This window comes from Micrasema longulum, unplaced genomic scaffold (assembly GCF_059751315.1).
Source record: "Micrasema longulum isolate JH-2025_06_02 unplaced genomic scaffold, ASM5975131v1 h1tg001057l, whole genome shotgun sequence".
Classification (NCBI taxonomy): Eukaryota; Metazoa; Arthropoda; class Insecta; order Trichoptera; family Brachycentridae; genus Micrasema; species Micrasema longulum.
Window position 1 is genome coordinate 237,313 of NW_028278245.1, and position 14,957 is coordinate 252,269.

The 14,957-nt window shown below is 32.0% G+C and overlaps 2 protein-coding genes across 2 annotated transcripts in view; both read right to left on the reverse strand.

Annotated features, from left to right (window-relative positions):
• Positions 1 to 4,830, reverse strand: part of LOC148277275 (dynein axonemal heavy chain 1-like) — a 120,090-nt gene extending 115,260 nt beyond the window's left edge. Inside the window, exons 1-4 of the mRNA XM_088233104.1 lie at positions 4,765 to 4,830; positions 4,117 to 4,636; positions 1,867 to 2,012; positions 927 to 1,083 (exon numbers count right to left, since the gene is read on the reverse strand). Of these exons, the coding sequence (XP_088089230.1) occupies positions 927 to 1,083; positions 1,867 to 2,012; positions 4,117 to 4,425 (612 nt within the window). The 5' untranslated portion in view covers positions 4,426 to 4,636; positions 4,765 to 4,830. The remainder of the gene's footprint in view (positions 1 to 926; positions 1,084 to 1,866; positions 2,013 to 4,116; positions 4,637 to 4,764) is intronic.
• A 4,716-nt stretch (positions 4,831 to 9,546) lies between these two features.
• LOC148277278 (nardilysin-like) overlaps positions 9,547 to 14,957 on the reverse strand; it is a 36,539-nt gene continuing 31,128 nt past the window's right edge. Inside the window, exon 20 of the mRNA XM_088233110.1 lies at positions 9,547 to 14,495. Within this exon, the coding sequence (XP_088089236.1) occupies positions 14,271 to 14,495 (225 nt within the window). The 3' untranslated portion in view covers positions 9,547 to 14,270. The remainder of the gene's footprint in view (positions 14,496 to 14,957) is intronic.

The following is a 14,957-nucleotide window of genomic DNA, read 5'->3' on the forward strand; positions in this document are numbered from 1 at the left end:
ATGTATGCCTTCAGGTAAAAAGATGATAATCTGAAGGCTCCAAGTCGGGGGAATGCAGAAGGTGAATTTAGCGTTGCTATTATGTTATCTTTAGTAACTTTACCACCGAACCCCAATACAAATTAGTGCTATTACCTACCTTGTACTGGGATTCTTCCAACCTTAATGTTTAAACTTCTCTCTCGCGGCAGTCTCTATCAGATCCTGCGGTCAGATCGGCACTTGTCGGTTTCTTGATTATTGATTCATACGATAACACGACACAGTGGATTGGAATAGCTAAAATAACTTGTTAGCGATCGCGCTGAGAATATCAAATCACAAGTATATTCGGTGACAGTTCAGTTGTTATTGGGCCGGAGAGAAAAAGAAAGATTATACCTACAGTAGGATAATTACAACATTTTTACTAGGGCTCAGTAGGTAAAAAAAATTTAACACAGCAACCTTGTAAATGTGCAATGCGCAATAAACTTAGTACATGTGGCGCAACCAACGAGGAAGACCGAGAAAGACATGACATGACTATAATCCAACAAATACTTAAAAATAGATGCGTCATAAGTTGGAATAAATAAATGCAGAGGAAGCTAGGTCTGTATACAAAAACATGCTATTACCATACCTAATGTAATTTTAAATAGTTTCAAAGATTTTTTAGGTTAAGTTTAGTCAATATGCCTTTATATATTTAATGACATTCCATAAGAGCATCCGTCCTGTTTATGAGCTTAAAAATAAAAAACGACAGTGATATTGCAATCTATTCTCTCTGTCTACCCCTACAAAAAACCATGTGATGGTTTGTTTGTTTATTTTGATTTGTATTAATAAAAAAAAACCAGTTTTGTGTAAACATGTGATATTTGACAAAAGGCATCTGCATTTATGGCATCAGTTGCAAGTTCTCAATACTTGAATTAAACCTTTTCATTATATCCCGTGACGGTCACAATCGACCAATCATATACAATGCCATGCTGGTGTTCGGAAACTGTCTTGGTTTGCGGTAAAAAGGCTTCAGCGGGAAGGGGCCACCTGGAACCTTCTACGTCGCCCAAAGCCAACCATTCCTCCGGTGTCCTGAAAGTTATATTGTATATTGTATTACGGTTGCTATGAATTTTTTAATATTTGTAATTTTGAAAAATTCTACCGAAACATTGAAATTACACCGCCCGCGACATCATGAGTTCTAGTCGGTGAGCGAATCAAAACACACATGTGAGCGGTGAAACATAACTGACAAGAAGAAAAGAAAATGCGGCTTCAACTGATTGTTATGGTGCAAACCGCTGACTTGCAGGCATTTTACCATATCGTTTGACATGATCAAATTAGTTTGTAGGAACGACAAACAGTTTTTGTTTCTGGCGTTTCTAAAATATGTTATATGCAACAACTATGGGGAACAGGAAACCAAAATGACATAAACATACCACAACGACAGCAAAATAAAATATTAAAGCTAGTATATGACCTCTCTTATCTAACACCAACTAAAGAACTCTTTTAAAAAACTCAAGAATTAAATGTTAATGAATTATGAACTAGAATCTTTAAAATATTTTCATAAGTTAGCCACTGATATCATTGTAGACAATGGACTAAGACATAGCTTCAGTATGACGTCATAGTTAAAGATAAAAGTCTTCCGACCGACTACTAAGATACACTTCTGATCCCCCCACCATCAGGTTTTGATGTAAGTACATCAATTTATACCGATGTGTCTAGAACCCCTCGATACGTACACTTTACGTAAGGTGTAACATTCACCATTCTGCCTGGTGAATGTGTTTAGTTGTTACACAGTGTGGCTACTGGGTTTAATATTGCGTAAGTAATAAGTGAGAAGATCCATACCGGGGATCGAAATCTGTATTGTCAAAATAGTGAAGATCGATGCGAGGGCACTCGTATGTCAGGCTGGTTCTGGCCCCGTGAGTGAAGTCATACGTAGACACGGGATACATCAGTTTAGGGGGCACTCCGATTTCTTCCAGAAACACCTGAAAGTATTCAAATGAGCAAAACAAACGAATATACACTGATAAAAAATACAAACTTTTTGTATCAGTGTTGACATTAGGAGCACAAAAAGATAAAGGTTTTGGTCTCATGGCTGGTGTTGCTGATTCACAGATCAGAGGTTCGAGGTTCAAACCCCACTCTACCCCCCCAACTGATTTTTATTTCCTAGTAGTGAGTTATTTATAGCTTGTTAAAAATGACACAGAAATGAAATATTTGTGTAAATTATAGGAATTAATATATTTAAATTAATTAAAAATATATTTTCTACTCTACCTAACATTAACCTATTTAACATAATTGAATTTATTTTATTTAGGATTTTTATAGCTATTACATAAAAAAAATATGTAGAAATATTTTTAAAATATCCAGTGTAAATCTAATAAAACATAATATATAAGAAAAGAGTTTACGTTATTGGATGTGTGTGAAGTTTGTATTCATGTGTGTGTATGTGAATGTGTGTATGCGTGAATGAATGAGGGAGAAGGTGCATGTGCGTGTGCGTGTGGGTATGAATGAGGAAGAGGATGCGTGTGTTAAACTTGTAATTATATTGAAAAGGGTACAGGAAAGAGCTTGGTTATTATGATTATTTAAAAAAATTAAAAATGTTTATACTACTTTCGAAACCTTTTTGTTAAAATTTAAGTCAAGAAATGTTATAAATTGTATTTTTTTAAAGTAAGGTAAATTTCAAAACCTTATTCTAATTACTCTAGGAGACATTCACAAAGACCACTGTTCGGTGGAATTGAAAATAGCGTACCTAGCTATTAGTTTGTTTTTGTTATTAAATAAAAACTAATGAAAAAACCGCAAATACCCGAATCAAATATTAAAGCTCTCATTTGACAGTTGATAGTTTGACGCGGTTTGACGTTTGGCGATTTGACATTTGATATTGACATGTTGACAGTCATAGATAAAAATTCAAAAACTTTGACAGTTATGAGAAGGGGATTTCCTTACAACGACAAAAAAACCTGAATGAAAATGTTTCGTTTCTAATATTATGAGAATTATAAAATCAGGTAAAATTATGAGGAAATTCGTTAATCAGCCCTCCGGGAGTCAGTAAGCAGCGCATCGAGCTTCATTTGGCAGACTATTTGTTTTTTACAACTCTTTCTATTTTTTTGTCTTTTTAGTAGAATACATACACATAATTTATTATGTGAATGGCATAGTATACAAAAATGACAAACGTTTAATATAAAACCTAAAGACTACTTTTTGATCAATTATTACTCCTCACATTGGAAAAGAAAAAAAATCATATGCCAAAGTTTATATTTTCGACACTTGACACTTGTGCAATATTTACACACATGTCCACCCTCATTCCAATATAACACCCACTCACCCACCCTCTCACTCACTTACACTCACACAAACACACTAGTATGTATTTTATGTGTATTTAATGTATTTCTGTGGATAGCTGTCATTGGTTTTATTCTCTGTATATTTTATTTTTTATATTTTTGTTACATAATTATGTATTACTGTTGATATCCCAAATGAATAAAAAAAATAAAAAGTACGTACATGTTTACATTACAAATGATTTTTCATGACGTAAACATCATTTCCCTTTATGCACCCACCCGATGATGCGTAGGGCACTGTATTGGTATACCAAATGCGGCATATATCAATCATCTGTTACATGAAGATAGTGTGATCAGTCCTACGCTTCAACTATCAGTCCAAGGACAATGAAATACTTCAGCGTAAAACCACATTCAAAAACAAATATTTCATGGAATCGAATCCGGGACATCAAGCGTGGTTGGTAAACGCATCTTTGAGGCAAGCTTTTCTCCACTCGATTTCCTTTTACAGGATTTTTACTTGAGAGACAGCATTCTGGTTTTACTGTTTTCCTCATGTTCCAGGACAGACAAAAATGCAAATAAATAAATACTGGACATACATTAATTTACGGTCTTCTTCATACTTCACGAATGGTATATTGTCATCTTTTATTCTTTATAAGCTAATTTCCAAGGAAAAACAGACTTTCTCTTTTATAAAAAAACGCAATTAAATCCAGTAAAAAATATTTATTCATACCTTTATTTCGCAAGTCAAAAACTGTCGTCGCAATTTTTCAATCAACACGAGACGGGTTATTTGCTTTGGGGGGACTACGCTCAAATATTGAATCTTGGGAACAAATGTCTCAAATGGGAAGGCCTGAAATACATGACATTTATTGTATGAGTATTTATAATTATATAACATTAAATTAGAAAAAATCTCATTGACATTACGACGAGAGTAAATAGTAGTGAATACAAAGACAATTGGAAAAGACTTGGCTTGATCAGAAAATTCAAAACCCATTTCAAAATTAGATAATACAATCAGAAGGCAAGACATTAATGTATGGAATTAGAAGTTTGGAATGTTCGGGAACACGGCAATTATTTTCTTGAACAAGCACTGTTCCGGATGCGCAAACCAACAAGTAGAATTAAGAGTAAATTAGATAGGAATCGCGGTGTCTGTTAGCTGAGTGCTGACCCTCAATAGAGACGAAAGGTCACGGGTCACATGGGTCTGGCCTCGGCGATACCGGGAACATTATAACCTAGAAAATATGTCAATATTAGAAGAATAACAGAAAGGAAAACTACATCATTTTATTGACAAAATATACAAGTATATTTTGTTGAAATCAAATTGTATAATTTTAACGAGAAATTAAAAAAAACTTACAAAAGAAAGTTCACTTTATAGATATTGCCGGCGCAACATCGATCAATGTTTGAACTTGAATCTAATAACTCATAGAGTATAGATTAAATAATCCGATATAGATTATTGTAGTAAATGTGAAAATGCATGTCGTGTTGATTTTATATTTTTGTGCAACAACCGTGGTGAAGGTGTATAGTGGGTTTTGCATGTTGTTTTAATTGGTCTCCTGACGAAGAAACAGGTACGCCTCGAAACCGGTGGACATAGAAAAGTTGGTAAGTGGTTATTTACAAATATTTTATAACATTTAGTAAAATGTTTGACCATAAATAAAAGCTTTAAATATCTAATATTAATAGGATTATTGAAGGTTCAATAAATATGTACAGGAGACATATAACGCCAATTTACCCATAAGTTATGAAAGTTTATTGTGAATTTATGAAAGCATTGTCACACCTTAATATTTAATAACATTTAATAAAATGTTTGACCACTAAGTTAATGCTTTAAATATAAATAGGATTATTGTAGGTTCAATAAATATGAATAGGAGACATAGGCGCTTTGAAGTTGATGTATACTTCATTAGTGAGAAGCCAGTTAGAGTATAACTCTACAATATGGACTCCTTACTACAACTGTCACCAAAATTCTCTTGAAAGAGTCCAAAAAAGTTCTTCTAAGGTATATAAATTTTAAACTTAGAATCAGTCATGAATTTTTAAATTACGATTTTTACTAAAAACATTAAATTTGTTCAAACTTAACGATAGAAGAAAAATTATAGACCTTTCAAATTTATTCAAAATTGTAAATTCAATATGGGATTGCCCTAAACTATTATCTCTCATCAACTTCAGGGTGCCTGGAAGAATGACTAGACAGGTGCCACCGTTTTGTAGCAACAATTCACGGACAGTGTATACTTGTAATGCCGTATTAAACTGACTATATGAACTCGGCAATAGTTATTCCCACGTATCTGATATATTTAGTGTAGGGTATTGTTCCTATAGGACAAACCTGTTGAACTTTTTCAAAGATGGTGAATGGTAATTAAATTTATTTATTTATGCATTTCATAATACATACATTTTTTTGTTCACTTTGCCTAGCTGTATGAAACAGAACTTATGATTTTCTTTTTATATTACTCTAAAATATTTTATTTTTTAATTTGTTTTTTACATTTATTCTTGAATTATTTAAACTTTATACTGAATATGTTGTATAATTTTTAGGTTATTTTTTTTAATGTAAATCTCGTATAATTTTTAAGTTTTTTTTTTTTTTAAATCTTGGGTAAAAGGAAATTTATGTTTTTAAAAAATATATATATATATTAAGCCAAATATGTTAGTATTATAAATTTTTGTAAAGGCAGATTAGCTGTCTATGTTAATAAAATCAAATAAAATAAAAATAACGTCATTTTACCCATAAGTTATGAAAGTTTATTGTGAATTTATGAAAGCGTCACACTTTGATTTACATTGTCAAAATCTATCGTAAATTATGCTTATAATATTCTGCTGTAAATGACTAGACTTCCGTATTCTTCTCAAAAATGTTTTCCCTCTTTGTTGCAATAAAAGACTTACCGTTTTCTTTAGGTCGTCATAGACAGTCCATCTTCCGGTTGGCATTAGGAAATTATGCTTTATAGGATTTGGGAGCTTGCTGATTTGAGGTGCAAAATTTTGGCATCTTGCCTGGAACCAATTGATGAAAAAAAAAGAGATTTAGTCTCGACTAATGAATGATTTTTCATGTTTTATTATTTTTAAAAAAACACATTTGGCATGTTATGAACGGCGTGAGAGTTTGATAAAATGGTTGGGACAGAACTTCATTTTATTCTGTATTTGCATATGTAGACCCCGCTTTCTCTACATTCATACATCTTCTCATGCAGGCACAGCGATTATTCCAACTTCCGACTTGTCCATCTTCAAGTAGGTACTGTCGCGTCTATAGAATTATTAATAATATTGGTGGGTTGGAAGAAATTGCCATTTGGCAATAAGCCCGCCAATGTACAATTAATATTATGTACAAAAAGTCCAGAAGGAGCTTAGAATCATATTTGAATATGCCGGACTATGTCCAAAAATCCCCCCACTTTCACCGGGCGCATGCGTGAAGTCACCGCGCAATGTTGCCAGATCGCGAAAAATATAATCATTACACAAATGTAAGATATTTATATTTTTTAAGCAATATGTTAATTTCTTAATTGGTTCATTTCTCTAAAATTTTATTGTACTTGCAGAAACGTTGATTGCCACAATAGAGTAAATAAGTAAAGGGTCATTTAATAAGAATAATTTAACTAATGAACTATTTTACATAAAACTGATATTTTTATGTAATATTAAATAATATTTGATGTTTTAAAGATAATATCGGTCAAATGTCCACCACGGCGTTGTTTAGTCCGAGAGGTCCAATTTTCATTAGTTCTCTCATTAGATGAGAAAAGTAGCGTAAATATTTTTACTACCCTGCAAAACTAACAGAGTGTCCATTTTATTTTTTTTGACAATCTGACAGATGGAAAAACAATAAATTTGCTACTAACACATAAAATGTGATCCCATCCTGTTTCTGTAAGATCCCAGCAGTATTTCTACACTTTAAAACAACACAACATGGCATAGTTCAATTCAAATCGGAAGTTGCGTACTGAGCGACGTCTACAAAGAAACTAATGGGTCAAAATGTAAAACTACTCCTTTAAGAGTAGTTTAGTCGCCTTCTGTTTGATGCGCTTATGCGGTTTCTGGACTATTCGTAATTCTATGGGTGCAAATGTCAAGATCCATTCATTATGTAAGACTAAAACCATAGAATTATATTAACCATAGTCGTGCCATAACCCCGCTTCGTGCTTCGCCGCTGCCTTCCGCCGTGACTGCGATAGCCTCTTTGAACCAACAGGACGCGTTGGAAAGCCCTTTTCAGGGCTACTGAGGTTGACTTAGCGGTCAGTGCTTTCTCGGTGCGCCGGGCTCGCGCCCCCCATTTACGCCGGGTGGGCCGATTGACGGAACCAGGGAGACGAAGCCGCCACCCCCCCCCGTAACGGGTCGGTTACACTTAATTTAAAATTAATAAAATGTAAAAATTTATGCTGAACTCTTTCGATGTCCTTAACATGAAGATTAGAGATGAACTTTTAGAGATTTAAATGCCATTAATAACTGGGAATATACTGTCATGTCTAATTTCTACGGTAACTTTGTTTCTATTTGAGTATACTAACCATTAAAAATCCACATAACCTCTTGGAAGCATTTGGTAATAAGTTTTCATCGAAATCCTCGGCACCCCTCAGCTGGGAAACTATTTCTGAATAATACCCCCTTTTTCCATAGTCAACCACCACCCGGGGTTTTGGATGTTTACCCCCCGTAAACTTTTTATACCCGTACATATTTTTAGTTTATGTTTATGAAAAGGTAAAACTGAAGATATGACACTATCTTATTTTTCGTTTGTTTATTTATTTGAATAAATTTTCTGAAGCAAAGTTTTGAGTATTTAAAAAATATGTATTTGGTGAAGGTACCTAATACACAGAGAGTTGAGTGATATTTTGGTAGTCAGAATGCAAAAGGGACCATTTGTAATTTTAAAAAATGTTCAGGAGAGCTGAAACAAAACTCAATCTCAAGACTTTAATCGACAAATATATATATTTTTTAAAATAAATAATTTCGTTCTTATCATTTACCCACTTATTTAATTTTGAGGACCATTTTCAACGAGTTGTAAATAACTCACTATTGGCAAATGGGAATCAAGTAAGGGTAGAGTGGGTTTCGAACCACGGACCTTTGAGCCGTGAGTCCGAGACACTAGCCATGGGACCACAACCCGATCTAAATTACCATTATAAATGATGTTTTTTTTCTACAAGTATTTACTAAAATATTTATTAAAACTTTTGACAACTAAAAAACTGAATGAATAATAGACAGTCCCTTCTGCCATCTGACGACCGATTTATTATAAATACTATACCAAAATATTTTTTTAAATTTAACTGAATTTTGATTATTTTATTAGAAAAAACAACAAAAAAAAACACCTAGGTTTGTATTTATTAAAACATTTAAAAATACTTTTAAATATATTTGAGTTTGTCCAAATGTTCAAAGACAAAAGACTGGATTTCACTGGAATCTCTTCACAACAATAAAGGTTTCAGCTCTTTAACTTCACTAAAACCAACAGATGGAAGAATTGAATAAATATGGATGTTCAAACATAGGCAAAATGGTGAATGTTACACATGTAAAGTGGCCACTTAAACCAGCCAATGACACGTCATAAGCCCTGTAAATGCCTTGACTGCCATATTCCCTTATTTAAGGTATTCTCCATCCCTGTTGTAATTTGTTAACATTTTAAATACTTTACTAATTTTTTGAAAATTAAAAAGTGAGGAAAACTTTTAAAAAAACATCAAGTTTTGGTAGGTTTATGAAAACTAATTTTTGTAAATATTTTTTTTTTATTGAAAAAAAAAACGTATGTAAAAATGGCTGGTGTTTCCCATAGAAAATACGTCTGGCACTGAAAACGCTAAGCATGTTTGAATTTGATTTTATTATTTGAGGTAATAAAATCAATATTTCTTCCCATACATTTGTGGCTGACTCGCACGTTAGTATTGGTAGCTCTGTAGTATTTGCGAGAGAATGGCTGATAAAAAATATTCAAATACATCCATCAAACTGCTCTTCCGCGGCTGATCTTCTCAAGATTGACACATATAATTAAAAGAAAATATTGGCATTATAAAAATGTATATTTGATACAAACATTTTATAACTGAAAATTTTAAGTAGTATATTTCATGATTTCTGCGAAATCCACAGAGGGTATCAATTCGCATGAAAAATTTATGTATAAAATTAGAATGATCAAAAACAATAAAGCTAGTGTTTTAATAAGAGTAAAAGGCGGTTGTGTTAAAAGGCATGCCTTAGTTTAATTTTTTTTATAAGTAAAACAAATTGTAGAACGATTTGTTTGAACTAAATGCTGCTTCCTTATCCAACAGTCGAACTCACATTCCCGTGAATTCAAAATGTGATTACATTAATTTGATTATTAAATCTCAATTTACTTTAAAAATCAGTGTACAGTTTGCCATTCGGCTCTTTGTGAAACCATGAATTTACAAGCAAGTTTGGCGACAATTTTTTTCAGAAACTGTCCCGCTAATTGACCTCCATGATCCTATGATTTGACGCCATTGATTTCCTTTTTGAAAACCGCCCGGACGAAAACATGAATTTTCAAAGTTTTTTAGAAAATGCGAATTAGATATACACGCATCATGTTCTATGGAAACAAACCAACAACTTTTGAAGCTTTGTAAGTCAAGGTTTGTTGGAAAAAGTGGCAAAAAAATGGACCGACAGAATACGCCACGTAGCTGCTAGTCGCGGAGGGCATTTGTAGGATATCATTTGGAAAAAATAAAAGTGTATTTTTACTCTTTTGAACACAATAAAAACAAACAATATAAATATGAAAAATACAGCTAAAATTTCAAGTAGCTTTTTAATATTATAAAGTACAAAACAGTCTCTTGATGTATATGCAGAAGTTCCCAATATTACATATACCAATATATTATTTAGTTCATTAAGTTACTCGATTGCCTACCATTATTCATAAATACAAACTATTTATAGGAACAAGGTCTGTATGGGCATTATATTATGTTTACATCATACACTACAGAATAATTTTTCTAACAAAATTGTTTGTTTTTTAAAAAAAAAACATGTAGAATTTCAATGCTAAAAACTCATTGATGAAGTTTTGTTTTGTTTGTATGGTTCATCAGGAACACAATATTGTATAAAAATACTAATTAACATATATACGACAAAAATGCTACATAAACTGACACCACATGACAAAACCAAATGTGATGATAAAATAAAGACATAGCTTGAGAAAAATAAAAAGATACTGCTTGAAAAAAACATGTGTAGACAATAAAAATATATAACATTTTTAAACGCATAGACTCATCACATACAAATGTAAAGGCGTCACACGAAAATGAAAAGGCGATGAACAAGTAAAAGACATTACATTTTTAAAATATAGGACATCACATGGCAAAAACGAAAAGACATTACAAAAAAATAAATAAAAGGTATTATGTTAGAAAAAATAAAGACATTACATGAAAATACAAAGACATCACGCGACAATAACAGAGAGACACTACAAGACAAAAACAAAGACAGCACAAGACAAAAATACAAAGATGTTAGATGAAAAAAAAAATGTTTAGAGACAACAACAAAGATATCACAAGACAAAAATACAAAGATGTTACATGACAAAAAAATATGAAGACAAAAACAAAGACGTCACAAAAAAAATATACAAATATGTGAGATGAAAAAAAATATGTTTAGAGACAACAACAAAGATATCACAAGACTAAAATACAAAGATGTTACATGACAAAAAAATATGGAAACAAAGACGTCACAAAACAAAAAATAAAAGTGTTACATAACAAAAAATCTGAAAAAACAAAGATATCACATGACAAAAATATAAAGATGTTATATTACAAAAAAAATTGATAAGACAAAAACAAAGACAAAAATATAAAGATGCTGTTACATGACAATACAAAAACAAAGACGTCACAAGACAAAAATATAAAGATGTTACATGACAACAAAATATGAAAAGACAAAAACAAAGATGTCAGAAAACAAAAATATAAAGATGTTACATGACAAAAAAAAATGTGAAGCAACAAAAACAAAGACGTTACAAGACAAAAATATAAAGATGTTACATGACAAAAAAAAATGTGAAGCAACAAAAACAAAGACGTTACAAGACAAAAATATAAAGATGTTACATGACAAAAAAAAATGTGAAGCAACAAAAACAAAGACGTTACAAGACAAAAATATAAAGATGTTACGTGACAACAAAATATAAAAAGACAAAAACAAAGACGTCAGAAGACAAAAATATAAAGATGTTACATGACAAAAAAATGTGAAGCAACAAAGACGTTACAAGACAAAAATTTTAAGATATTACATAACACAAACAAAAACTACACATTTCAAAATGAATGAGTTTAAATAAAAATTATGTTATCTGACAAAACCATACACCAAAATACATTCAGATTTACTATGTTGAAACTCAACTATTATTTAATCATGTAAATAGAATCATATGGAGTTATCAACACAGTCGACATCTTACAAACACGGTGAGTTGTTATAAATGCAATTATCATTGAATCAATTAAATGTAATATCTTTCAATAATACACAGCCAAAAGTTGTCTAAAAAATCTGTGACATAATTCATCGCTGCAATTGGCCTCTTGGCATTGGCTTGGTTGCGATGTGAAAAAATCTGTAAGTGTAGCATTTGAGCATTTCTATGTAGGCAAATATTTTCAAATTAACAAAAGCAAATAAAATTAGATTAAAATAAATTACATATTAAAAATTTACCCCGAGAATGTAAGTGTAAGTATATATATTTTTTAATATTATTTATTGCGATGAAGCCAATTGTAGAATACAATTTATTGTATGGACAATAATTCAATTAAATATTCAATACAAGTCTTGAGCTGTACATTATAAAGTAGATTATTCAGAGCATGTTTAAATTTAGTCATTATATCAGAAAAATCATTTTTAACATGTTCGCGGGTATGCCGGCTTTAGCTGCCAGGCTAAAAGACATTGGCAGTGACAAGTTGACTGAGGTAATTATATCGACGCTGGAAAGGACAAAGCTACCAAGCGACATGTAGCAACTTTGCAGAAGAGCCAATGAGGAAATTTGATACGATAAATGTTGGATTGGAGCATTAGATTGTACAGCAAAGTTTCCTGAAAATGTACGAAAAAAATAATAAAAAATATTTTTATAAAAATGAACTACGAACGACGTCACTGATTCATACGAATCAATTAATGATAAGAAAGTTAGGGAAGGTTTCCGGTTTGCTCGCCGTCAATGGCCAATGGGCAGAACTGATCGAGAATAAGCGGAAGAGAATCTCTGAAATCACACGAGGAGTTATTTCAGAAATACAAAACTTTAAAAAAATCATAACGCTGATAATACGATATATGAGGGCATTGGAAGCGAAGATAGCAAACTCCCGTTTTGGTGTTTTCGAGAAAAATAACAAAAACCGCTACACTAATGCCAAAGAGTCTTCATGTTTGAAATGTTATTTTCACTAAACTTAAACTTTAAGATACTAATAAATTAGCTTTAATAGAAACACGAATTCAAAACACTTTCTTAATATTTGTATGGCACGGCCATTTTGAAAATTTAAATCTCAAGCATGTTATCGGTCGAATAAAATGGCTGATGGATATTGCTTCGTTTGCTTCCAAACACTATTTTCAAACCATCAGAAGTATGATTTTAAACTACATTTGCAACTCAACTCATGATTTTTATAAAAATAAAGTTGATAAACTACAGAATGACATCATAACCAAAAAAATTTTTTTTGGAGGTTGCTATCTTTGCTTCCAATGGCCTCATATTACAATTGAAAAAAAATTCTTTGCTTAGTTTAATAGTCTATTAACATTTTTATTTTTTTAATAAAACCACTGAACCTCTTCATCAAAGATTTGTTTTTTTTTAAAGAATCTCGTATTAATTATTTTTTATTTAAATTAAACAGGAAACACGCCAAAATAATACGTACGTATGAGATTTTTTTATTAGTTAAAAAAAAAAAACAAACATTTTTATTGGCTCTTCTGTAAAGTTGCTACGCGTCATTTGGTAACTTTTTTTCTTTCCAGCGTCAATATGGTAGGAGATATTTTTGTGTCCCTATAAAAAAACAGTCGGCAACAAGTGTCCTAGTGTGTTAGTCAAATAATATCTACTTCAAACGGCCAAGCAGCCATAGAAAAGTGAAACTGACTTTTGTGAAAAGAGTGAATAATCAAATCTACACAAGAGTTGAAATGTTTTTTACTTTGGCAAATGATAAATAATGCATGCATTCGTTTTTTTTAAATACAAAAATGATAATTATTATGTTTATGAGTAGATTTCATAATTTTAATGACAGCCAGATCAAATATTGAATGAAATCTCATACAAATTTTAAATGTATTGTGACATTAATTTTCATGACATTTTGACATCATAAAATTTTCAGAAGGTGATTATTATGGATTTTTGTACGAAAGCGACCTGGCTGTTTTAAGCAGAACAAAGAATTGACCTTCCTGGATTCGATAACACCAATATCTCACTTTCTCAAATTGTGGATTGGCTGCTTTATGCATAACCACATTCAATTACGGTCCAATAAGAAGAGAAATACTCCAAAATATGATGTGTCTATATAAATGTATGCTACGAGTAAAGCGTCCGTGAACATGTTAATATGCGATTTCAGTCAGCGCTTAATTTTTTTAATTTAAACATTCTCGGATTCCTCACGCTGTTTTTATTTAGTCCGTGGCAATTTCCGGAATTTTGTATTCTACTTGAGGGAATAGCACTAGTGGATCGGTAAAGGAGTCCATGTTAGTAATGAAATTCTTCGGGCCGTTGTCCCCGTTCCCGTCGGCCTGTCCGTTGATCAAATGAAGCAGGTGTTTGGAGTCGTATATGCTCAGCTCTTCTAGCTCGGCGGGCACCGGGCTGGGAGAATCCGTCGTCTTGTGGCCGATTACCTGCGACAAAAATAGCTTAAAAATAGGGCTCCAGCAAAGGGATGAGGAATGATTATTATATTAAGTCCATCGGAGATTTAGGAGTTGTTTTGGACTACAAACTGACTTACAACGAGCATATAGATAGTACAGTAAATAAATCACTGAAATTACTCGGCTTCATTAACAGAATATCCTCTGATTTTACTAATGTCCGTACTATCAAAACTCTTCTTTGCTCAACTGTTCACCCTCTTCTTGAATATTCTTATGCTGATATAGAGTCAATGTTAAATATTTCTAGTCTACAAAAACATAGAACTAATATTGACTCCATATATATGTTCAGTATACTAAATGGTATAATCGATGTTCTATCATTACTAGAACAAGTAAAATTCAATATTCCGACTCGTACGTTGAGAAACAATGGAGTACTGTTCATCGATCAGCATAGAACAAACTATGGCCTTAATTCTCCAA